Below are 27,444 nucleotides of genomic sequence, written 5' to 3'. Positions count from 1 at the left end.
AGGACACTTAGGACTAATATGACCTTCTTCCCCGCAGTTGAAACAAGTTACAGTATTCCCTTTGCACTCAATAACAATGTGACCTGCCTTTCCACATCTATAGCACTTCTTTTCCTCACTTTTGCACTCGTGAATGCGATGTCCAGGTTCTCCACACTTGAAGCACTTAATAGGGGCACTAGAGTCTCCCCCACTAGGCTTCTTTCAGCCTCCAGCTTTCTGGTTACCCTTACCATATGGCTTACCACGATCCATATGCTTTTTCCCTTTCCTGTCGACTAACTCGCGAGAGTGTGACGACTTCAGTTTAATATTGTCCTCTTCAAAGATTCGGCTGCAGTCAACCAAATCGACAAACCTGCGAATCCTCTGGTATCTGATACCCTGTTTAATCTCATCACGGAGACCATTCTCAAACTTAACACACTTCGAGAACTCGCTAGCCTCATCATTGTTGTAGTGGACATAATACTTTGCCAGCTCAACAAACTTGGACGCATACTCCGGCACAGCCATGTTACCTTGTGTCAGCTCCAAAAATTCAATCTCTTTCCTGCCTCTAACATCCTCAGGAAAGTACCTCCGCAAGAATTCTCTCTTGAACACAGCCCAAGTGATTGCAATACCTGCAGCTTGCAGCTCGTCCCTACTAGCCATCCACCAATCATCAGCTTCCTCAGACAGCATGTGAGTACCATATCTCACCTTCAGATTTTCGTCACAATCAATCACCCGGAAGATCCTTTCAATTTCCTTCAGCCACTTCTGGGCGCCTTCGGGATCATGAGTGCCTTTGAACAACGGAGGGTTGTTCCTCTGAAAACTGTTCAGCTGCCTGTCAGCACCAATTCTAGCTCCATTGGCATTCCCTCCCAACACACCAGCAATCATACCGAGAGCCTCAGCAATCGCGTCGTCGTTTCTTCCTCCTCTTCCGGCCATTGTTCTGCTAAGTATAAAACAATATCTATTAGAACAAGAAGTATCGACAGTGTCAATCTTACACTAATCGCATACGAGGGATCAACCGACACTAAGACTCTGACTCAAATGACCGACTATGCTCTGATACCACTATTGTAACACCCTTCTAATACCCCGCATAAATATTAAACAATAATTAGAGTAAAACATGAAAAGGGCATTACAACTTCCATATAATTAAAATAATACTCATGTCATGCCATAAAAGAGAACGTCAACCAAATTTATTCAGATAATCATGTTTAACACAACGAAATTATCTTTAACATCTGAATAACAAACAGCCAAGTCACAGACTTAAAACATCAACATAAAAATCCATCCAAAATAAAAATAGTTTAACAAGTAACTCTAAACGACGCCCCCAGTGTTACACGATGTCATACCCCAAAATTTGCCCTCCCATATTCCATTCACAATGATGCAAAGCTCAGGGTTCAGTCCCAAAGACCACTCACTCCAAAGTCCAGAAGATCCATAGTCAACTGGTTTGACCTAAAAAAGTCAACCACCACCAGAGCATAGTCAAAGCTTCCCAATTTTGGTCAACATCTAGTATGTGAAGTACAACCATCATTTGATCAAAGATTGATCATGATTTCATTAATAGAAACTCAGAGATGAACAAATACACAAAGGTTCAAATTAGGGTTTCTTAGGAGAAAGTCAACCCAACTTTGACTGGGCATAACTTTCACATGGAACATCAAAAATTCCCCACTCAAAGCCTATGTTGAAGGAAATTGGATTATCTACAAATTTGTCTCTCACAAGCCAGGGCTAGAAATGATTCATTTGAGAGATACAGTGCAAAAGATTACAGGTCCTTTTCAGGCATCCTCCAAAAGCAGTTTTTTGTCAAAGAGGATATGATCGAGATAAAAGCTCCAAATGAAAAATATACTCCAAAGTGGCTTATAGAGGACCTCTTGAGGTTTCCAAAAAGTATTAGAACTTCTCCATAGCTCAAAAATTGAGTGAGATATGATGGATCAAAGTTGGTGGATTTTGGGGGACCAAATGTGAAAAAGGAGGTTCAAATTAAGAAATCTTGCAAATGGGCCTATGTTTTACAACTCAAACTTGATCCACAAGTTACCCAAACCCCATGCCACAAATTTTACTTTCTATTTAATTAATATATAATTTTATTTCATTTTTTAATGATTTAAAATAAGTTAATTAAAAGAAAATCAAATGTTTTGTTGGAAAATATATTTTGGTGATTTCCAATTAATATTAATGACAAAATATATGGCAATTTTCGTGACAATTGGATTGAGAAAGAATAAGTGAGGTTTTGGCCAAAATAGAAAGATTATATATTCAAAGAAAAAGTCAATTTCCACAAACTTGGAAAGATTGGATTCAAGAGTATTTTGGATTGTTTTAAATGACCTAATTCACACCCTATAAGTACAAAACACGAGGCAAAGGATTAGGGGAGAAAAATTCTGCAGAAAAACGATCCTCAAGAACACAAGGAAGTCACCAAAAATTTCAAATCGGTTTTGGAGATTAAGGAAGAGTTAGAGGATTCTAAGGCTTGCTATACACTCCTTGGAGCATTCTGAATCGATTGGGATCATCACACGGCTTCAACACCCCCAGATTGTTCTCCATCGAGCCAAGGTATGAGGTTTCAAACTTTTGATCGGTTAGAGTAATCCACGCATGTTTATTGCAAATTAATTGTATATTATGATTGTTCTCAATGCTGTGATCGTTTCTGGACAAGAAATTTATCGTTTGCGTGGTTCTATCGTGATTAGCCATTAGAGACCGTTTTCGAGTTTTTAGGGTTTGAATTGGGGGTTCTGCGTAGAAGTAAAATTAGGGCGTGAGAATAGCTTGGTTGAACTCGCAAGATCAAAACGAAGAAGATAGGGGGGTCGCGCCAGATTTATATATATTTATGCCCTATTCGCTATTTTTGGTATTGTTGCTACGGAGGATATTTTTGTAGCGAAACCGTAGCTAAAACTTGCAGGTGTTGTGAGTCCTGGGGTAGAAGATGATGGCGTGTCAACGCCTGGTTGGCCGTTTTTGAATTTCGCGCGCAGTCCCATGTGTGTATTCAGTCTTTGTATATAATTTGTCGAACATGCGCCATTATCAAATGAGTGACTTGGCTGGGTTGGTTAAGAGAACGCGTTTGGGAGTGGAGGGTCGCAGGTTCGAGCCCTCACTCCAACTTGTATTTTTCCTAAATTTCCCAATGAGATCCCATGCGCTGCCAGCTAAGTAACTTACCATACGCCCTCAAGATCTCACCCTAGGATAATCACCAGCCTAGATCTAACGCGCCCAGCCTTGGGATCTATACCATAAACCCTCAATCCAACCACACAGAATCCTAACCCTAATAAAATTAAATAATTTTAATAATTTATTTGTTTAAATTAAAATACTTTTAAATATATTAATTATATAATAATAATTATTTTTATAAATAAGTTATTATATGATATTTATATTAAGATGCCAATTTGTTGTTCGTGCCGATTAAATCGATTAATCGCTATGGCCAATAATAATTTTAATTAAAATGTTATTTAATTAAAATACAATTAATCTCTATTTGGTTAAATGGTTTCGACTATCTTATTAGTCGCGATGATTAACCTCTCTATTTTCTAACTTCAAATTTGTTATTCTTTTTAGTCGAATCAATCGATTATGAGGGGTAACGATACGAATTAATTATTAAAATACTATAATTCGTTATTGGTAATAATCAAATTAATTGATTAAAATTGGTAACGATACAACTTTCAATCTGTTAACTATGGCGATCGAATCTATTGATCGTTGCGGTTAATAGTGCCATATCAAACCAGGGTTGTACGCCCAAATCCAAATCTCAGAACACTCTTCAAACATCTTTCAAACTCCAATTTCAAATTACGGATTTTTATCCTCATTCAAACTACGATAGGCTGTCCAAAAGCCTTCAAACCTTCAAATCAAATTTCAAACCTTAAGGGCGTACAATCCTGTCCCCGAACTACGTTGACTCTGATTCTCCATAAGGAGATACGTAGGCACTTGGCAACAAGGCGAGTCCCCTTCCTCAAAATCTCAATTTTCCCCCTATCCGATTCTTTAGCTATAAAACCTTGACAATTAGCCATAAACCTTTATCTTTGAATAATAGCCTTTAGGAAAGGGTTGAGGGTGCCTAATACCTTCCCTCGACCTGAATATAGTATCTTACCCCGATCTCTATACTGCGTAGGGTTTCCTATTCGCCCTTCAGAATAGGTGGCGACTCTAAAAGTTTAATTTTTAGGGCAGGTTGCTACACACGACCAGAGCATGACACGGACCCAACTGACTCTAACGAACTACTTGACGAGCTAATCCTCACCAAGTACGAGAGCTACTCCTCAATCTGAAAAATAACAACAGTAAGGGTGAGTCTCATTCACATTTAACTAATGTTATAAGATATAGATAATAAAATATCATTTCACATGCCATTCACCCAATCACAGTTATGATCAGATTCAAACCATACAATCAGTAAGCAAATAACCAGATCAACACATATTATAACATTGGACAATCTTCCATTCATGTTATAATAGCAAAACAGCCTAATGCAATGCAACTACATGCATGTGGTACCAAAATCTGGGATAACCCAACTCACCGACCCACCATCGTCAAGGATACGGTAACACCCACTCATTAATTCCACACAATGGGAATTAGCTACCACTGATCCACCATCGTCAAGGACCAGCCACATAATGATTATGAATGCATGCATCAACCATAACATGCTCATCACCCACATAAATCGATCAATGTCATAATCATTAATAAAACACGCATTTCACGCCAACAATACATGTATAATAAACACCAATTATACCCACAACATCATACAGGTAAAACATTCATTAGTGTACCTATAAACATATCCCACCACAAACAAATAAGATCGAGTGTTTTAAAAATAATTCAAGCCACAACTCAAAACACCATTTGAGTATATAAATTATTTGATTAGCTTCACTGTACTCGAAACGGCACCAAAATCCGGTTTACGGTTTAAAAGTTACACATTTTTAAACTTTTCGAAACGGCCTGTCGCAACAACTAACAGCACGCGGCGCCACACACATTCGCGGCGCGGAACGAATCGGAACTACGCCTTCGCGGCGCAAACAAGGTTTCGCGGCGCGGAACGAGAAGGAACTACGCCTTCGCGGCGCGGCCATATGCTCGCGGCGCGTACTGAACACAACAAAACTTCCTGGCCTTCTGCCAAGCAGTTCGCGGCGCCAACTCCTGGACGCGGCACGAACTGGCGATTTCCAGAACTCCGAATAGCAGAAAACAACCTGCGATTTCGTCCCTCTTTCACCGAATCACTACCAAACCAATCTCATTCCAACCAGATTTCGCATACAATGAAATAACACATATTATAACACATTTATAATACATTCAACCATCCAATTATCACAATACATGATTAATACAATCATTATAACTCAATTCTCCCAAAGACCTAACATTTCTACAACCTAAGCATAACCCAATTGATCCGAATAACACGATCAAATTCTATCATACTACCTATAATCCCATAATAGAAGATAAACGGAAGAGTCCCCCCTTACCTGAAGGTTGATTCTTCGTTCTTCCTCGCGTCGCACTTCTCCGCTCCTCTTCTCTTTTCACGTTCAGACTCTTTTCCCAAAATGTTGTAACCCTCTCTATTCCACAACTCCTTCTATTTTATTAAAATTGAAATAAAATTATTTTAATTAGTAATAGGGCCTACCAATGCACCCCCTCTTTACTAACCACAACTCAAGCCCAATTGCTTAATTCCTCATAATCTTCCATAATTCCAAATAATTCCCCATAATTCAATTAAATTAATTAAATTAAATTATGAAAATAAATGGAGTGTTACATCTCGTACTAACTATACTTGATGAAATAGGATACTTACTAAATTATAATATGCAAGATATTTTATCTATTTTCGTTGGATATAAAGTTTACTCTTAAAGGACTTGTGTAGAGTGAGTTGTGTCCAAATTACCAACCGTATGTCGAATAATTGTGCTGCAGAATTTGCAATACATTAGCTAAACTTGCAGTTCAGTTTTCTCATCCTTGCAACCAAGAAAATGACTCGAATCAGATTATATCTCGTGCTAAATCTTGTCTAGTTTCTACGATTTTATCTTCACTCCTAAAAGATTTATGTAACTAAAATTATACGCAAATGATTAACAAGGTACACTAATCACAAGATGCAAAATTTTAAACTTAGCTAATTCTTTCTAATTTCTTTTAAGTTCCATTCCTTAGGATTCCATATAATCCATTAATTTTTAGCACCTGAGGCTGATGAGGGTAAGGAGTGGTCGCTGGTGTATAAGACATGAGAATGAGCGGCTCCTGACAGCTTTTAAGCATACCCGAATTCACATTGAAATGAGAGAGATCCTGAGATTGTGTATTTATGGTACTGCATTGTTGACTGAAGGCTTATAAGGATTAATTAACGCTACTTATACCAACAAGATGATTTTTCTTTTCGGTATCCTAACAAATAAGAACTACATAGTTAAATGTGTATCCTAACAAATAAGAACTACATAGTTAAATGTGTTTGACTTGGAGAAGTATTTGGATGGATGATCTTTTGGAAAAAAAATTGAAAGGTGTGTGAGTAGGAAAAAAGTTTGTGGAAAAGATCTGTGTTTGTTTGTGGGATCGGTCGGTAATCCTGAAATCACTCTAGAGTATTACACAATCATTCATCAAACTCACCAATTTATCAAAAACATAATTTAATTAATGGGAAGACTCAAGAACCATCTAGGGAATTCACATATGACCTCTTAAATTTGGGGCTTAAGAAAAAACCCCACTACCCTAAACATAGAATACTAATCATCGAATAATTTCTTCCCTTTATCTTGTTCATCCAGATTTTTCTTCTCGAGTTCTCAATAATGGCAGAAACTTTCCTTGAATAACTTGTATTGATATCCTCTTAGTGAGTTGAGATTTTTTGCCAGAGCTTTGGAGAAGAAGAATGTCTTTTTCAGCAAAAGGATTTCTTCCTTTTTTTTCTTTCTTTTCTCACAAGAGAATATGTGTTTCTCTTTTCTATTTTTCATATTCTCTCTAAATCTTCCTATTTATTCTATTTTTCTAATTTCTTATTTTATTTCCCTCAATTTAAATTCGAAATTTTTTATAATTATTTTTAATTTATTAAAATTACTCAATAAATCATAAAAATTAATATTAATCCTAATAATTTTAATAAAAATAATAACAATATTATATTTTCTTTATAATATTAATATGATAAAATAGATCCATAAAGATCTTGTGTTCTCCTAATAACATAATAAAATAAATCTAGGGCTGACAATGAACCAAACTAACTCGAAAATAGTTCGAAACTCGATTCGAAAATTAAATCGTTGAACTAGGTTCATGAACCAAATGAGCTGAGTATGAGCTAAAAACTCAATTCGTTAACTAAATGAACTGAATTTGAACTATACATAGTTCGACTCGTTAGGTTCATGAACTCATCTCGATTATATATGAGATAAATTATTTTTTTAAGAGTAGGTTTGAAGATTTGCTCTAAATCTTATTATCGACTCGTTAGCATGACCCATATATATATATATATATATATATATATATATATATATATATATATATATATATATATATATATATATATATATATATATATATATATATATATATAAGTAAACTTTAAAAAGTTGTTTTTAATTTTTAATGTACAGTTGTCATAGGGTACACACAAGTCCACGTATGGGTATCATAATTAGAAATCATAGCCAGAACGACATATTAAACTTTTTTCTAAATTTAGTATTTTGACAAAATTGGAATTGACCACAAACATGTGTTATAAAAACCAACCTCATTCAGTCTTTCCCTTCACTGGTGTTATTGTTGTTGTTTGAAGAAGATGATGATGTTGGATTCAAAACATCATGAATGGTTCTGTTTCATGTTTTTGTTCTATTTTTTTGTTGTTGCTAGCTCAGTTAATGGAGCTGCAGTGCATGAACCGTTGCGTTTTGATATTGGAGGATTGAGACAAGGGTTTCCTAAAGGGTTTGTGTTCGGTGTTGCAACTTCTGCTTATCAAGTTGAGGGTATGGCCAGCAAAGATGGTCGTGGCCCTAGTATTTGGGATGAATTTGTCAAGAAACCAGGTTTGTCTTTCTTACCTAATCTCCATTCATAATCGAGAAAACGGCTGCGACAAAAAGTACTAAAAAGATATTATATCTTAATTCACACAATGATAACGACTACTGTAATCAGCATCGCAAAATACTTGTAATTATTGAAATTGCACCGCGGCCGTGATCACTTTGATTATGATTATACACTTTTTTAAATTAGTTTTTCTTGATTACATAATGATCTTTTTTGAGTCATTACATATAATTTGAGAGGAGGGCTAGAAATATACTTTTAATACATTTCTTTTGCTATACTTTTTAAAAATAATTCTAATGTAAATTTCACTAATTCATGTGAGTCGGATATGAATGTGGAAATATAAGTATTAATGGATAAGAGGATAATTTAAAGGTATTTAAAGAAATTAATGATTCTAATATTTGTCCATTTTTGTTCTTTTTGTTAAAGGAAAAAAATATAATGTTATAATTATTTTCTATTAAAATATAATGATTCTAATATTTGTCCATTTTTGTTCTTTTTGTTACTGGATCTGTGTGATCGTCATGTATATATATCCGATAGTTTTTTGAATTAATATACTATTTATTATTAAAAAAACTATAAACTAATTTGTAATAAAATATAAATAGATACTCATTTTAGTACAACTTAATAATTGTTGTCTCTAACATTTTTATATGATAATTAAAGAAAATAATACAATTTATTAATTTACAAAAGCAATTGTTTAATAACACAAAAGCAACTATGAAATATTTATTTTTTCAATTCATCACAGGAATTGTGGCAAATAATGGTACAGGAGAGGTTTCTGTTGATCAGTATCATCGCTACAAAGTAAGTAAAATTATGTGAAATGTTTCTTGACACATTTTAAAAAATAATATACACTATATTTTGATATTATATAAAAAATAAAAATAATTTTTTTTTTGATATTATGTGACCTCAAGTATTTTCATTTTGACAGGAAGATGTAGATCTTATGGCAAAGCTAAATTTTGATGCATACCGTTTCTCAATTTCTTGGTCCAGAATTTTTCCAAGTAATTCAAATCTTTCAATTTCACATTTTTCATAAAAATAATATGAAGAATTTTTTTAACTCAATTAATAATTGATTAAATTTCTGATGCAGATGGAACTGGTAAAGTAAATTGGAAAGGTGTTGCATATTACAACAGATTAATTGATTACTTGCTAGAAAAAGGTAACTATTTTTGTAACATACTCTAAATATAAATATATAAATTACATTATATAGTTTTAGCATTTTAATGTTAAATTTAATTAATTATTATTTATTTTCTTCCTAAAACAATGTTGCAGGCATTACTCCTTATGCAAATCTCTATCATTATGATCTTCCTTTAGCTCTTGAATTGAGATACAATGGCTTATTGAGCCATAATGTTGTGTAAGTTCTAAAATACCCTTATGCCTATGAAAATAAATTTTAGACTCTTATTGAGCCATGATTTTTCAAAATTTTGCAGGAAAGATTTTGCGGATTACGCGGATTTTTGTTTCAAGACATTTGGAGATAGAGTTAAGAATTGGATGACTTTTAATGAACCAAGAGTCGTTGCGGCTCTTGGTTATGATAATGGCCTTTTTGCCCCTGGAAGATGTTCTAAGGAATATGGAAACTGTACTGTTGGAAATTCAGGAACTGAGCCTTACATTGTTGCTCACAATTTGATTTTGTCACATGCGACTGCTGTTCAAAGATACCGAGAAAAGTATCAAGTAAGATTAGTATTTTTGAGTCTCTTTAGATTAAGTGTATATTAGAATTGACGGTGAGTTTGACAGAATCGTAGTATCACTGTGATTTTTTCAAACTCGCCATGATTTTTAACAATGCACTAAATGATTAATTCAATTTGGTGATGATTGTGGTTGTTTTAGGAAAAGCAAAAGGGCAGGATTGGAATTTTGTTGGATTTAGTTTGGTATGAGCCTCTTACAAGATCAAAGGCTGATAACTATGCTGCTCAAAGAGCTAGAGATTTTCATATTGGATGGTAAAAATCCTTAACTTATGCTTGATTAAACTCTACAATGCATGCTCAAATATTTTATTTAGTACATATTGATTTTTGATCACTAAAGGCATAAAATATGAGTCGAAATTTATTCATTTTTGTTCGACTTGATAAAAAATTATTAGTTCGAAATTCGACTTCAAGTGTATACTTAAGGTATTTAGTATATATTGATTTTCGACCACTAAGGCAGAAAATATAAGTCGAAATTCATTTATTTTTGCTCGACTTAATAAAAAACTATTAGTTCGAAATTCAACTAAGTTTATACTTAAGGTATATAATTTCCGCAGGTTCATTCATCCCATTGTTTATGGTGAATATCCAAAAACTATGCAAAATATTGTTGGGAATAGGCTTCCAAGATTCACTAAAGAAGAAGTGAAAATTGTGAAGGGCTCCATTGATTTTGTTGGTATCAATCAATACACTTCTTACTACATGTATGATCCTCATCAATCCAAACCAAAAGTTCCTGGCTATCAAAGTGATTGGAATGTAGGATTTGCTTGTAAGATAATCCTTCCTTCAAACTTTCTCTTAATAACACTCTTTTTAATTAGTCTTTAAAATATGGAAAATTGATGGTTTATTCAAATACTTATCTTGTTAATTGCTATTTACTTACATTGATTTTCTTGCTTAACATTGAAGTTGCTAAGAATGGAGTGCCTATTGGACCAAGGGTAAGTTTGAAACAAGTGAAATATGACTAAAAAAAATTAGTGCAAAAATCATGCAATTAATTAAATTTTAATACATTGAATTTTGTAGGCATATTCATCTTGGCTTTACAATGTACCAAGTGGCATGTACAAATGCTTAATGTACATCAAGGAGCATTATGGAAACCCAACTGTGCTCTTATCTGAAAATGGTAACACTTAACCTAGTTTTTTCAAGCTTTGTCTTAATCATTGGTTTTCTTTAAGGATGAAATTTGGCTTTGATGTCATGTAACATAAAGTCAATGATTTGTATAGGTATGGATGATCCGGGTAATGAGACATTTGCCAACGGTTTGCATGACACAACAAGAATAGGGTATTACAAAGGCTATTTGAGTGAACTAAAGAAAGCTGTTGATGATGGTGCAAATGTGATTGGATACCATGCATGGTCATTGCTTGATAACTTTGAATGGAGATTAGGGTATACATCAAGGTTTGGTATTGTCTATGTTAACTTCAAAAGTCTCAAGAGAACCCCTAAGTTGTCAGCGTATTGGTTCAAGAAACTACTCACCAAGGCATATGCTTGAATTCGCAATGACTTTAAATGACTTTGGCAAAATTGCGAGGAATTGTCGTGATTTTACCCAAGCTACACTTTGAAACTTAACAAAATAATGTGTCAAAGTCAATGTGATTTTATATATAGTTGAACTAAAAATGTGTATAATGAGCTTAAAAGTCTCTCTTTGAGCTCTACAATTGTAATAAACATGAGAATTGATTAGTGCAAAGATTGGAATAAAATTATCATTTAAACAAAATATATGAGTTTGGATTCAAAATTAAATTTCGGTAAAGAATAAATATTTGAAAGAGTGTTGCTTTTTTTCAATAAGTTATGATATATAATCACAAAAGATACAAATACATAGGATAGATCATTACCTCTTTACACAAGATAAAGGTAAAATGTTTCAATAGTAAAAATTACAAGCCATAGAAGAAGCATTAATTGACCTAAATCACTTCAGGAAACGAGCACTATAGCGCTAAAACACTCATCAAACTTAAATTTTTAAGAGGCTACAACAAAGTTCATGTGCATATTGAATGATTACACTCTTGAAAGCATTTACTTCGACACCAAGTATTAAGCCAAAAATTGATTGATAAGCAAAGCCTGATGGTCTTGTGAATGAAGCAAGTCTCATCTTAACTTTAGTTTTTCTATAACATTGATCTTAGACATACTTCTTTTTCCTAATGCACCTTTTGCAACAGGTTTACAAACTTCACTGAAAAACCCTCATGTGTTGTTCTAGTATTTTAATGAGAGAAATAAATCATAATAGTGTGGATCAGTATTCCATGAACTTTTATAAGTTGGACTCTTCCAACAATAGAAAGAAGTGAAACCTTCTAAGCTGGTAACTTAATCTTAACTCTATCCACCAAGAATTACAAGTATCTGGTGTTTGGTTTACCTTTTAATATTGGAACTCAATCCTTCTTCATATGATTCTCTCATGTAGATGTGAGATTGGTCAGGTCCCGGTGACTTTTGAGAAGTTATGATATGCTACAAGTTAGTTTCAAAGGGGATAGAACCCCTTTTATTTGACGTGTTCCATTTTTTTTTATAGTTAGGTCCTGGGGGTTTTGGTATGAATAGTTGTTCAAAGAGACACGTGTTAAAGTATTATTTATTATATCACCTAATTTTATCCTTGAATCATGTTGAGTTATATTTGTGAGTGTCCTAAATTAAGATGCAATCGCCCAAGAAGAGTATCTCCCAGACGATGTCCTTAGAATTCACTTGTGACACTGATGACGTGTGTAAAGGAGTTAGTTTTTTTATAAGCAAAATGAATTAATAAGTGGCACAAGGGGTGCATGTTGAAAGTATTTTTGGGTAAATATTTTCTATATATCGTATCCACGGGAATTGGTTTAATATCACCGCCGTTCTATAGTCAGATTATTTTGAGTGAGTAAAAATAGTTGATTTTGTTTTATTATTCTAAATTTGCTATTAAATCTCTTTAATTGATGTAGAATCCACCTTGAATGGTTGCTTTATGCTGTAGAATCATACTCTTCTCTCAATTTCGTTCACCAAAGGGTTTTTCCTTTCTTCTGACGGCAGAGCTCTATTTATAAGAATTCACAAACTATCGAAATTGCTCGAAATTCCCCCGTCAAAAAGAATTAAATTCCTACAATTCCTAATCATCCAACAAAAGGCTAAACCAAACAACAACCTATATTACAATTAAAGAGATAAAGATAAACTACCTCCAAAGCTTGCAACCGAGCGACGATTGAACTGGAAAAGTCAACAAGGTTCACATGAAGCCACCGACAAAGATTATTCCACCAAAGATTTGAAATTAGGCGACCTCCAAAAAGATGCTTCAAATCTTCATCAAACAAAAAGATAGGGAGTTCACCACTACTTCCTAAAGTTTAGGTGGTCAACAGTTTCTCCTGGTTGGGAGGGAGTGGTTTCCACCCGTTAGAGTTACATATATCCTAGACCCAAAAATCCTCTATAAATATTTCTCCTCCCATAGGAGAAAAGGGACGGATCTTAAGCAATATAAGATAGTAGTGATAGCATTGATGTCGACGCCCTGGCAGAGATGCGTGTTGCCTTGAACGAGTTACCCCGTGATATCCAAACACTAGAGGATGACGTCCACAACATCAGACAACGCCAACAGGAGTCCAACCCCCAGAGGAGATGGAATTATTGGACCCCCAACCACTCTCATATGAGATATAGGGTAGGGATGGCAGGCAGACTCAAACCCGCAAGGCCCATCCGCACCCGAACCTGAGTTGACTGGGTTTAGGTTCGGGTTCGGGTGTCACCCAATATTTCGGGAACGGGTTTGAGTTGTGTGTGTGTGTGTGTGTGTGTGTATATATATATATATATATATGATATATAAATATATAATATGTATAAATAAAAGTTATAAGAAAATTGTAGGAAAAATGTATTTCATGTATTTTGATGCGGGTTCGGGTTTGGGTGAAAAAACCCGAACCCAACGGGTGTGGGCGTGAGTGTTATTTTACCATCCGAATAGCTTTGGTTTTGGGTTCGGGTGGTGATTTCGGGTTTGGGTAGTGTGAAACCCGCACCCGACCCGTTATCGTCCTTAATATGGGGCGCATGTCCCCGAGGACTGCAAACCCTCTTCTTGACCAAGTTTGATGGGCGCAGCGATCCCTACGAGCATGTCGCCTCCATCAACACACAGATGGTCATCATATGAGCATTTGACTCTCTAAAACGCAAGTTGTTATCTGGAACTTTCAGGGACGCCGCTCTTTGATGGTATTTTGGTTTACCCCGTGCCTTTAGCAACAGCTACTAGGAGCTGGTAAAGAAGCTTGTGCATCAATTCACCGCCATCCGCCATAAAAAATGTCCACCACCATCTGGTTCAACATACATCAGGGTTTATCATAGTCACTGAGGGACTACCATGTCCATTTTAAAGAAGCCATCATCAAGGTTGTCCCACCAAACTAAAAAATGTGTGTGGAGCAATCTAAAATGGACTTCAACGAGTTAAGGAGCATGTTTCAAATGTCGAGGGTTCACACCACTAAAGGAAGAGCATGCGTAGCAGTTAAAGTAGATTGTGCAAAAACTGGAGTTTTATCCTTCCTTGCTACGCCCATCACCAAAAGTGTTACATAATCGACGAGCTAGGAAGATTGATGGCACTTAAGGCATCACCTATCCAGGTAAGAGAAACAAAAACTTTTTGTACTTCTTGTAGGTATGTATCTAGGTGGAGAGCCAGACTACAAATAATCTCCTTCAATAGTCGCATTTTTTTATATCGTTGTTCATGCCAAACAGAACCTAAATGACAGGACAAGCAATTAATACACGTGTTCTCAATTCCTCCAATTTCCACTCAACTTATAATTGAAGACCCCTTCTAACAGTCACTGAACTCTCTTAAGGTCGGTCTCAACAAATTTTACAACAATCATAGCTTTGTTCCCAATAGCAAGAACTTGGGAGACAACATGATTAGACCGGTCAAACGGCCTAATAAAGTTGATTCAATACAAATGTCAATTCAAAAACTCCATTCATTCAGACTAACGAACATGTGTACTCTGGTTATGAGACCCCACATCAAAGTCGAACATTGCACTCATCTCAAACGTTAAAATTCATTTATCGATCTCTCGCATATAACGCGGCATTCATTGAGAGAGGTTCTAACTAGTATTCATAAATAAGTGCAACTCATAGTTCATTTTTATTACACTTTCTATGACTTTGTTGATTTAGGTGTTGTGAAATAATAACTTCCATTTCGATCATTAGAGACCTGCACTACCATACCAGAACCAACTTACTACTAATTATTTGTTATAAATATAAAATTATTATTTTCAATCAATTGTGGCTAAGCTCACATACACTCCTGGTCCCATAATCATATAATACAGTCAAAACGACATTTTAAATTTATTTCCAAATTAGTATTATTATGGGCAAAACTGGAATTACCCACAGACAAGTCCTATAAAACAAACCTCACTCACATGATAACATTATCTCCACAAAGTATCAGTACTTCCCTTACTTCACTTCACTAGTGTTGTTGTTGTTTGAACAAGATAATGATGTTGGATTCACAACATCATGAATGGTTCCATTTCATGTTTTTCTTCTCTCTCTTAGTTCTTGCTAGCTCAGTTAATGGAATTGCAATACCTGATAATGGAGGATTAAGTAGAGATGTGTTTCCAAAAGGGTTTGTGTTTGGTGTTGCAACTTCAGCTTACCAAGTTGAGGGCATGGCCAACAAAGATGGTCGTGGCCCTAGTATTTGGGATGTTTTCATCAAAAAACCAGGTTTGTGTTTCTTACCTAACCTCCATTCATTATTCTTAAATCATCCAAAAATTGTGTTGTGTTATCTATCTTTTTTATATTGCATTTGGTTTTAGTTTTTATCCATAAAAGAGTGATAGTAATATAGTAAATAATTGCCGACAATCAATATAAAAAATTAATAACTTTAATGTTTATGTTTTTTGTTTTTTTTCTGAAAAATCAATGTTGAAAAAAGTTGGTCACATTTTAGTTTGGTGTGTGACCGTTGGTCAGAAAAAGTGACAATCTTTCACGACGAAATTTGCACATCTTATTTAAATAGTACTATTTAAAATATTTTATCAAATTAATTGAGGATATTTTTCATAAAAAAATTTAAACTTAATTTTATAATTTCTATAAAATAGTTTATAAAAATTATTTATAGCATATATAAAAATAATTTAAATTTTTCTTATATTTTTCTATAAAAGTAATTAATATAAACTTATTTATAAACACTTACTTTAACAAGTATTTATGCTATAAGCCGTAAATAAATTGTTTATTCAAATATGTTCTAAATTGTTAATGCATAGTCTAGTTTAAACTTTAAAGAGTAGTATTTAAGATAAATCTACACATAAAATTGACACATTAAAGATATGTTTGTGTTAGCTTATTTGGACTTTAATAACATATAATCCAATTGATTAAGCATTTTTTTCACACAAAAAAATTGTGATGTGAAATATTTTATTGTTTCAATTAATTTCAGGAATTGTGGCAAATAATGGCACAGGAGATGTTTCTGTTGATCAGTATCATCACTACAAAGTAAGTGCCTTTTTAATCTTAAATATTAAAATCTTAATTAAGTTAATTAACCTTTGTATAATTAAGTTTAAATATTTATTAAAAAATCTAACAAGCATGTTTAATTTGACAGGAAGATATAGATCTCATGGCAAACCTGAATTTTGATGCTTACCGATTTTCAATCTCATGGTCCAGAATTTTTCCAAGTAATTCAAATTTACATATATTTAATCCAAAAAAAATGAAGCAAATTTATAATTAACTCCATTAATTGTAACCAAGAAAAAATAATTAACTTTATTAATAATCAATTAAATTGCTGATGCAGATGGAACTGGTAAAGTAAATTGGAAAGGTGTTGCTTATTACAACAGATTAATTGATTACTTACTAGAAAAAGGTAATTATTTTTTGTAACATTTATATTTATTTTTAATAAAAAATATTACATTCATATATAGTTTTTAGAAAATTAATGTTAAAGTTAATTATTATTTATTTTCTTCCTAAAACAATGTTGCAGGCATTACTCCTTATGCAAATTTATACCATTATGATCTTCCCTTAGCTCTTGAGTTAAGATACAATGGCTTATTGAGCCATAATGTTGTGTAAGTACTAAAATACCCTTATGGTTATTGGTTATAAATAATTGAAGATTGTGTATGATCAACAAAGAATTTGATGAATGATGAATGTTTTATAAATTGTTCAGGAAAGATTTTGCGGATTACGCAGAATTTTGTTTCAAGACATTTGGAGACAGAGTTAAGAATTGGATGACTTTTAATGAACCGAGAGTCGTTGCGGCTCTTGGTTATGACAATGGCTTTTTTGCCCCTGGAAGGTGTTCTAAACAATATGGAAATTGTAATGCTGGAAATTCAGGAACTGAGCCTTACATTGTTGCTCATAATTTGATTTTGTCGCATGCTGCTGCTGTTCAAAGATACCGAGAAAACTACCAGGTAACATTAGTATTTTTAAGTGGTCTATTTAATTTGCTTTGATGTTCTTGAGTAGTGATGATGAATGTGTTTGTTTTAGGAAAAGCAAAAGGGTAGGATTGGTATTTTGTTGGATTTTGTTTGGTATGAGCCTCTTACAAGATCAAAGGCTGATAACTATGCTGCTCAAAGAGCTAGAGACTTTCATATTGGATGGTAAAATTCTTTTGTTTACTACATACTGAATTTCAACCTCTAAGGCCAGAAATGGTTCCGTTCGGCTTGATTCGACACAAATTTAATCAGTTTAAGACTCTGAGTTATTAATCTTTCATTTGAGTGCGTCTTTATTTGAGGTATTAATCTCCGCAGGTTCATTCATCCTATTGTTCATGGCGAGTACCCAAAAACTATGCAAAATATTGTTGGGAAGAGGCTCCCAAAATTCACCAAAGAAGAAGTGAAAATTGTGAAGGGTTCCATTGATTTTGTTGGTATCAATCAATACACTACTTACTACATGTATGATCCTCATAAATCAAAACCTAAAGTTCCTGGCTATCAAAATGATTGGAATGTAGGGTTTGCTTGTAAGATAAATCCTTCCTTCAAACTTTCTTTAATATATTTACATATTTTACGATTAAATTTGATGCGGTTTATTCAAATTTGATTTTCTTGCTTAACATTGAAGATGCTAAGAATGGAGTACCTGTTGGACCAAGGGTAAGTTTGAAACAAGTGAAAGTTAACGACGAATTTGTCATGAAATTACTTTTTATAAGTGAAACTTGAATTTGCAGGCATATTCATATTGGCTGTACAATGTACCATGGGGCTTGTACAAATCATTAATATACATCAAGGAACGTTACGGAAACCCGACTGTATTCTTATCTGAAAATGGTAACTAGTAGGACTAGTTTTTCTCTTTGTTTGATGCTCTCTTCGTCTTTTTTCCTAACCCTTCCGTTCTCGAAGAAAAATGATCATGATATTTTATAGTTTAGTCGAAAGGTAAATAAAATCTCATCAATGATTGGTTCGATCAAAGTTTGAATTTGAATACCTAACCCTATACTATTGATTATAGGCATGGATGATCCGGGTAATGTGACATTTGCGAAAGGTTTGCATGACACAACAAGAATAGGGTATTACAAAGGCTATTTGACTCAACTAAAGAAAGCTATTGATGATGGAGCAAATGTGATTGGATACCATGCATGGTCTCTACTTGATAACTTCGAATGGAGATTAGGGTACACGTCAAGGTTCGGTATCGTCTATGTTGACTTCAAAACTCTCAAGAGAACCCCTAAGTTATCAGCGTATTGGTTCAAGAAACTACTCACCAAAAAGAAGTAACTGTATGTTTGAATTCACGATGAGTTTGGCAAAATCGTAATGAACATTCGTGATTCTGCAAAAGCTAAACTTTAGATTTTGTGAAACTCACCGTGCTTCTATTCATACACTAAGCTGAGTTATAATTCTGTTTACTTAGTTTCTAGCTATGGTAGCGAATAATGTTTTGTTGTTTTTCGTCAATTGTAACAATCATGCGACTTGATTAGCACACAAGTCTTTGAATAAAATGATCTTCTGAATAAAGAAAGCATCACGAGTTTAGATTCAAAATTGATTTTTCGTTGAAGAATAAATATTCGTAAGAGCATTCTAAAGAGGCTACAACAAAATTCATGTGCGTATCGAATGAATGATTACACTCTTGAAAAGAAATTCAGAATAGTTCTAATGTTACTCCCCTTTTTCTTGGAGTTACTTATCTTCGATTTCTTAACCTTGGACTTAACACTTTCTTGAGACTCCGCATTCGAGCATTCCTCTTCAGTCACTCCCGAAACCTCTTCGTCTTTCGCTTCTACTTTATCTAAGCAAACATTCTCGAATTTCCTTTTCCTTGCGAAATTTGCAGACCCTTTTTCTTGTGGTGACGTGTAGTTATCAAGATCAATATATTCCACACTGCTGACAACAGAAATTTCTTCATTCTTAGACACTTTTTCTCGAGAGTTACTCGGTGACACTGACATATAATCATCAAGACCGATATATTCAACACTGCTTACAATGGAAATTTCTTCAACTTTTTCCTCCTCCTTATGTTTCCTTATCCTAAAAGGATTGTTGTTAGGAACCTTCAAAGGAGTTTTACCACATGCAATGGTCTTTTTTGTTGTTTCATTTGTTCCTAATGGCATGATTAGTTTCTGAAGTGCCAATGCTTCATTTGAATATTTTTCTTTATCTGAGAGCCTTGTAATGGCATGATTGATGTTTTGAGAGCCAAAGACTGAAAAACAGTTTTCCTGCTTAATCGGTATCGAAACTTCACGTTTTTTGAGTTGACCGATGGTTTGAGAATCTATGGGGTGTAAAGGAAGTCTCGAATTTTCAGACTTATCAAAAGCTTCCTTAGTTGATGGATTCAAGTTTCCTTCAGCTATTCCTTTGACTATAGTCGAGGGAATTTCGCTAGTTACGTTAGGAGATTATCAAGGAAAAAAAAAAGTAATTACATGTTCAACAATTATGCAGATTAAAATTGATTTGAATTGAGTTACTTGAGTTTATCAAGGATACGGTCCCAAAAAATCGAGGTTTTCGTCAAGTGACTCGAGAAAATTTTCTGGAAGAGGCTTCATGTGCTTGAGCTCTTTAGTATTGATATCATATCTACACGAATAGTTCAGAAGGAAACGTAATCGTTGGAGAGAATAACGAATACTCAGATGTTAATAAATCAGAAATCGTTTTAGTTTTGTACATTCGAGCATGCTGAAATACAGCCAATGCGTCTTTGAAGGATTTGGCGTAATCTTCGGGCATTTGATCGCCTTTCTCAAACTTAAGAACAGACAAGACCTGTAAAAAAATGATATATTTGTCAGAATGACTTAGCGGCAACATCAGCAACAACTTAAATCAGTTAGAACTTTAAGATTCTCAATGGTAATACGTATGAACATGTAATATGCGCGCGTGTTATAAAAAACGAGTACTTCTTCGGGATATGAGAGAACTTATATAAATTTTAGAATCATTGATGAATCTTCTAATCGCATTTGCAAGTAATCAACAATAGTGGTTATAGGCGGATAAGAACATACTTACACGATCGATATTCTTATACTTTGAAACTAAGGCATGGGCGCGAGCAACACCAATGCCAGGAACAGATGGAAGAAAATCACAGCCAGCTAAAACACACATACCTGGAAGAACGAGAAAAACCGGTTTTCATCAATATATTGTGAACAAGTTTTATGCAGAAAAGTTTTGACTTCTGCGCAATTGATACATTCAACAAACAACGAGAAAATCACCTGTGAAAAGCTTCATATCAAAACTCCGAAATGAAGGTTTACAAGATTCGGCGGAAAAAACCTTCTCTAATTCTATTCTTTCACCATTCCCTTCACGGTCCATCTTAAACATAACCTGTTCATAACAACTGCGAATTAAAATCTTAAACCCGGGACTTCTAAGAAATTGAAAGATAAAGTACTAAACCTCGACGCAGAAGATCATAGTTTCAGAGAAGTTCTTACAGCTGGACAACCATAAGCTATCAGATCACTATCTTCCGTAATCACCGCTGCAATACCGCCTTTTTCTGTCTCGAGGTTGGACAAGTATGCTAACTGAGCATCTGCTTCATATGGAGCTACAACAAACTCAATGTTCTCTGATTTCAAAGTCTACAACACAATTACAAGAAGAAATTACTCTAGAATGAACATTACTTAAAAGATTGTTATTCAAAAGTAGCATTAGTATTCATCAAAAAAATTACATGTTTACAGCATACCTGAATTAGCTTATGTGCCATAAGAGGAGTAACATTCACTGCTCTCTACACACAAAAGTATGAAAAATACTTCAATTGCTTTGCTTCACACGCATTATCTACCGATATAAGCACTTGTGTGACTCTTAGTGACAGCTTAAAACATGTTTTTGCCGTAGCACCGACAACCTCTGAAAAAAAGGTGTATCTGAGTCAGTGTCGGTGTCCGAAACTGACACCGACACTTGTAATTACGTTTAATTCATTTATGTTTTCAAATTATTACTAATATTAACGTGTCCGTGTCAGTGCCGACGTGTCGTGTTTCATGTGTCTGTGCTTCCTACGTCGTTTTAAATTGAAAATGCGTCTAACCTGAAAAAGCTCTGAAGCAGCATTAACATTCCCTTCTTTGAGCTTAGCCATTGCCAAATCATGATAAGCATTTCTTTTCCTAAACCAATCAAATTCACACGAACATAAAAAAAAATTGATTCAAATCCTATAACTTGAAATGAAAAATTTTTAAAAACAGAAATAAAACAAATACTTGTTCCTCTCTTTCTCAGTTGCAGATTTGCAAGGAACATTGCCACCATCAAAAACAACAACCGGTGTTACTTTATAGTAACGAAGCAGGTTCACTCTATGCATAAAGTATTCAATGTACCGCAATTTCCTTTCACTATCAGAATCAAGACAAAGTTCCATACTACACGAATAAGCTAAAACCAAAACAAAAACAAAAACAAATCAAAAAAATCAATACAATGAATGAGTGAATTTCAAAACTGGATAAAAAATCGATTTTTATTCACCTCCTTTATGAAGCCATGAATATGCATCAATACCCACCTGCAGATTTTGCAATGTGAATGAAAATGAGCTATGAGAATGAGAAATTGAACACAACCCGGATGAAATTTTGAGGAAAAATCAAAACTTTGAATGGAATATTGAAATGCAGTTGATTCTTACACGTTTGCCAGCGTAGTTCTTGATGTGAATGGGTTCAACGTAAGGTTTCATGAATCTGAGAAGATCTTTGATACCCATTTTTGTGTGTTCGTAGGTTTTTGTTTCTGGGTTTTGGGTTTTTGTTCGAAATTTTTAAGGTTTTTTTTTTAATTATTTTTGTTCGAATTGTTTTGACGATGTTATAGAGACGGAAAAATGGCGGGAAAAGCGGTAATGGCGAAATAAAACGAGGTAATGAAGAAAACTATGTTTTGGGTGTCGTGTGAGGGTGATTTAGGTATTTCGTTGAAGTTTTCATGTTGAATAGTATTTTTTTTAAATTTAAAGAGTGTTTAAATTGTTTAGATAAATTATAAATTTTCTCGTTTAGAATTGGATTATTTTACAAATTCTAAAATTTATGGAATAAAATTTAGACATAGAGTGTAAAGTATTTTAAAATTAATTTTTTTACACAAATTGGGTCTAAATGAGGTATCATGTATGTTACTATAAAAATAAATAACTCATTATTAATATTAAAAGTTTATCAATTTAACTATTTGATTGAGATCATATTATATCAACAAAAATGTTATTAAAACACAAAGGTCAATATCAACATGGTAACAGCTAGGGCTGTAAATGGAACTGAGGAACCGAAATTCACCCAAGAACCGGTCGAATGGAATCGGACCATTGGACCGACCGAAACGAATGTTGGTCTAATAATGGATATAATTTTAATCTGTATCTAGAACAAAGAACCGAACCATTTATCCAACGGATACCCGATAAGTATGCATATAAATTCTTTAGTTTTTTCATTTCATCATTTTTTTTCCTCTCTCTTTTCAGTCCCCCTCTCTCTCTCTCTCTCTCTCTCGTCTCTCACTCTTTCGTTCTGTCTCCTATGGTTTCTTCTTCCTCCTAAATTCCGATCAAGCCACAGTGGTTCCTTGCATGAGTGTTTGAATCATTTATGTTAGTGTGATTTGTTCAAGACTTCAAGCCTACTACTAGTACTACAATCATGTAATGTTTCCAAACTCTTATATTTCTTATTTCTGTTCGCCTATTGTTTACAATGTTTGCATGTTTGATATATTGAATACTTCTTTACCTGGTATCAATTTTCACATAAAATGTTGTGATTTCGGAATTGTTCTTGACCCTGTTTCAATGATGTTACAAAATTTTGACCTAAACAGTTTGAGTATTTGATTTGTTGTTTATATTGCTTGAGTTGTGATAAAAAATGACTGAGAGGATGATTATGTTAATGAGTATTGTTTTCATTAGGGTTTCGGGGTTTTGAATTGAGGTTCTTTCTGTTTCAATTTCTAACACAATTTTGACCTAAATTGTTTGAGTATTTGATTTGTTCTTTATATTGCTTGAGTTTTGAGAAGAAATTGTCTGAGTATTTGATTTTGTTGTTGAGTTTTGTTCTACATTAGGGTTCGGCCTTAGGGTTTTGAATTGAGGTTCTAATTGTATTTGTGTTATTCAGTTTTGTTCATATTTCATCATACATTATTGTTTGATTGATATTTTTTCTTTTTGCCATGTCTTTTCAAGATTCTTCATTGACTCTAACAATGAATGATCTTATTGATATTAACATGATGCTTGATGGGAGTTGGGAAGAGGAGACAACGGACGGAGGAAATTTAGAGATTGGCGAGATGATAGATTTAGACCTTCCAATTACACTTCCAAATGACAACACTACTCAAAATACAACTACTACTCAAAATACTTCTACCACACAAAATACAACTACTGTTGCTGATGGTGCAACCCCTCCAGTTGACCCAGATCAGAGTTCTCAAAGTCAAATAAATGCATTTGGTAAAGCTCCTCGTCCTAAAAAGTCTTATATTCATATTGAAATGGTTCTTATAGAAATGCCTGATGGTACCAAGAAGTGGAAATAGGTAGATACTATTTTGCTTTGTATGTTGCCTTGAGATTCAACCTTGCCTATGATAAATTTTGTTGCCTACGTTATACATATTGAGGCCACTTATATGTCTCTGATCTGCTTGTTGTTCTGTTTGATGAATTATTCATATGATGACTTATGTTGCCTTATTGTGTACTTCTATTTTATTCAATTTTGGCATATGATGAATATTGAGGCCACTTTTATGTATTTGGTTTTCTTGTGGTTTTGTTTGATGAATTCTTCATAGGATGAATTTTGTTGCCTTGTTGTGTACTTCTGTTTGATTTAACCTTGGCCTATGATGAATTTTGTTGTCTATGAAATACATGTTGAGGCCTATGATTTTTGTTGCCTTGTTGTGTACTTTTGTTTGATTTAATCTTGGCCTATGATGAATTTTATTGCCTATGAAATACATGTTGAGGCCTATGATTTCTGTTGCCTTATTGTGAATTATGAATAAACCTTGGCCTATGATGAATTATGTTGTCTTGTTGTGAATCTTAGGCCAATTCAATTATCTAACATTGTCAGTTGTGACCCAATTGTGCCTATGATTAATTATGTTGCCTAGTGAGTTGTGACTCAATTGTGCCTGTGATGAATCTGAAGCCAATTCTGTTACCTTCTTCTGATGTGGCTTTAGTTGTGTATAGGGCCAATTATGTTACCCCATAGTGTCTTTTGTTGCCTATGATGAAATCAAATTCTGAGGCAAACAATGTTGAAAATAAATTATGCAAATAGGTATAACTGAATTTAAGTTGGTTGACAACTCTACTTGTTCAAATAGGTATAAAATGATCTTCATCAAATGGGTATATCCCTTCTTGTATTCAAATCCTACTCAAGCCACTTCCTATGAACAAGAGTTGGCAACCAACTTAAAATCTCTCTTCCAACTATATCAAGATACCTATGGAACCAATGGTGAGAATGTCCCTGTATCTGAGACTCCAGAGGTTGGGTTTAGTTCTGGGTTGGGAAGGAGGGGTTTTGAAATGTTTTTAGAAACTGTTGTTGGTAACACTAATTCAAAATCTGATCTTGAATTATATCTTGAGGAGCCTCCCTTGAAAGTTCCCCCTAAAACTAATTTTGATGTTTTGACATGGTGGATGGGGAATGAAGCCAAGTATCATGTTCTTAGTAAATTGGAAAAGGATATTCTGAAGCAACTTTTAGTGCTGGTAAAAGGGTTATTGATCTGAAATGATCTTCAATAAAGACTAAGACAGTTGAAACAATTCTTTGTGGGGGTGATTGGGTGAAGGAGAAGTGTGGAATTAAAAAGGGATGCACTGCTAGCATTGTAAGTAACCTTTGGTTATATTTATGGATGTTCTATTTTAATTGAATAATATTATTACTTGTTCTTATGAAGTTATCCTTTTACTTTTGTAGCTTGAAGAACCACAAAATGAACCTTTAGCATATCATTTTGGTGAGGATCCGGTTATCGCTTATTCTACAACAGCAACTTGAAGATATAATTGCAATGCCAATGATGAGATTGTTCTGAGGCATTAACAAATGTAATGATATTTTGTATTTTTTTAAAAACAAAATTTGCATAACTTATGTTTGAACAAGTTTTAATTATTTGCATCAACTTTCTATTTTGAACATGTGACTTATTATGTGAATTTTTATCATATGATGTGAATTTTAATCAAATGTAATGTGAATGTTAAATCTCAAATACTCATATTGGAATGAGAAAATGATGTGAGTTGATTATGTGAATTTTGCTTAAAATTTTCATTTTTTTCTCTCTGATTCGGGTGGTCTGGATACCCAATCCGAAATTATCGGTCCGGTTTTGGTTTTCAACACCAATTCCTCAAGTATGCGGTCCAGTCTCGGTTTACCCGAAGGTACCGGATCGGTTTCGGTTCAAAAATTTAACCAGTACTGTTTTGGTTCGGTACCGGTTTACCCGGTTAAGTGTTTGTTCCAACTCCTGGGACCTTGGATACCCAGATCGGTCCGGACCGAAAACAGCCCTAGTAACACCATATAAAATACGAAGGAAATTCGATAGCCAATTTCAACTATATGAAGAAGGGAAGTCACGTTCGACATATTTATTGTTTAGAATGGTTGAAATTGTGGATATTATAGGAGAATGATTATGGAGAGAAGTGAAAGAAATGTTGAGGCTGGAGAGGTTATTTTTGTAAAATCTGCAAATTTTTTAAACGTGTGTCGTAGATTCTATTCTTTTAAATGATCTTTGCGAGGGAGAAGATAAAGAAGAAGATCAAATCGAGAGCGTCCATGATGATTGATTCTCCCTTTTATATTGTATTAATATTTGAATAAATTTATTTTCTATACTTATTCAAATATATTTTATAATGTTTGGATTTTTAAAAATTTATTTGTATTTGTTATACTTTAAGAAAGTGTTATTGTAAATTTTAATAAAATTATTGTTAATATTAGTAAAAAAAATTCATTAATATAATATTATAAGTATCTGATTGTTAATTAAATTTATTACGCCAATTCATTCGTTCCACATGGGTTTACCCCTTACAAAAACGAATCAAACATTTTTGGTAGGGCATATTGTACGAGAGCTTTGATATAAATTCATAGTTTTTCAAGGATTAAACCATTTGCATCACAAAAATATTATTTTAAAATGTTAACTCAAAATGTCAAAACTAAACATGTCATATAGACTACCACAAGGCACCCATTTATCCCGAGAACATTTTTTCTTCATCATCAATTGTTTTCCTTGCATCTTCCTCAAACCAATCAATGTGATTCAAAACTACTATTTCTCTAACCCTAATCAATTTCTTCCACCATTATGTCGTCTTCCTCCCCTCACTCAAAAGCCCATCATCCTTCATCTCATGTTTGACACCTAAAATTTAAACCATAACACATTTTTTTATCCACAACCACCCTCAAATACCATTTCCATAACAAAGAACAACTAACCCGTCATTCTTCATCTAAGCCCCCAAGCCTTCATTTGTAAGACATGTGACTTCAAACACAAAAGATGGTGCATTTTGAAGGTTTAAAAAACGAAGTTCAATTAAAAAATATTTGAGTTATAAAAGCTTATATATTAATTTTACAAAACAATAAGAGATTAAGCATCAAAGTAATTAAAATAATGAAAATAAA

General features: G+C 33.8%; 3 protein-coding genes across 3 annotated transcripts; 2 read left to right on the top strand and 1 right to left on the bottom strand.

The window, feature by feature from the left end:
• Positions 1–7,965: 7,965 nt before the first annotated feature.
• Positions 7,966–11,741, top strand: LOC131598758 (beta-glucosidase 44-like). Its single transcript, XM_058871330.1, has 11 exons — positions 7,966–8,228; positions 9,005–9,063; positions 9,197–9,272; positions 9,365–9,436; positions 9,556–9,643; positions 9,723–9,975; positions 10,138–10,253; positions 10,568–10,785; positions 10,929–10,960; positions 11,049–11,151; positions 11,258–11,741. The coding sequence occupies exons 1-11, from the start codon at positions 7,979–7,981 to the stop codon at positions 11,533–11,535; spliced, it is 1,545 nt and encodes a 514-aa protein (XP_058727313.1). The 5' UTR covers positions 7,966–7,978; the 3' UTR covers positions 11,536–11,741.
• Positions 11,742–15,534: 3,793 nt separating this feature from the next.
• LOC131594410 (beta-glucosidase 44-like) lies at positions 15,535–19,074 on the top strand. The gene is made up of 11 exons (XM_058866531.1): positions 15,535–15,845; positions 16,585–16,643; positions 16,756–16,831; positions 16,954–17,025; positions 17,149–17,236; positions 17,341–17,593; positions 17,673–17,788; positions 17,945–18,162; positions 18,267–18,298; positions 18,376–18,478; positions 18,666–19,074. Exons 1-11 carry the CDS (start codon positions 15,611–15,613, stop codon positions 18,938–18,940), a joined length of 1,527 nt encoding a protein of 508 aa, XP_058722514.1. The 5' UTR covers positions 15,535–15,610; the 3' UTR covers positions 18,941–19,074.
• A 111-nt stretch (positions 19,075–19,185) lies between these two features.
• LOC131594409 (exonuclease 1-like) lies at positions 19,186–22,553 on the bottom strand. The gene is made up of 11 exons (XM_058866530.1): positions 22,365–22,553; positions 22,205–22,241; positions 21,937–22,111; positions 21,762–21,840; positions 21,408–21,452; positions 21,148–21,297; positions 20,923–21,037; positions 20,711–20,811; positions 20,364–20,461; positions 20,180–20,272; positions 19,186–20,071 (listed from the first exon to the last, which is right to left on the bottom strand). The coding sequence occupies exons 1-11, from the start codon at positions 22,440–22,442 to the stop codon at positions 19,297–19,299; spliced, it is 1,746 nt and encodes a 581-aa protein (XP_058722513.1). The 5' UTR covers positions 22,443–22,553; the 3' UTR covers positions 19,186–19,296.
• Positions 22,554–27,444: the final 4,891 nt, after the last annotated feature.

Source organism: Vicia villosa, linkage group LG4, assembly GCF_029867415.1.
Source record: "Vicia villosa cultivar HV-30 ecotype Madison, WI linkage group LG4, Vvil1.0, whole genome shotgun sequence".
Classification (NCBI taxonomy): domain Eukaryota; kingdom Viridiplantae; phylum Streptophyta; class Magnoliopsida; order Fabales; family Fabaceae; genus Vicia; species Vicia villosa.
The sequence above is the reverse complement of the archived record's forward strand: the minus strand, read 5'-3'. Positions and strand labels throughout refer to the sequence as shown.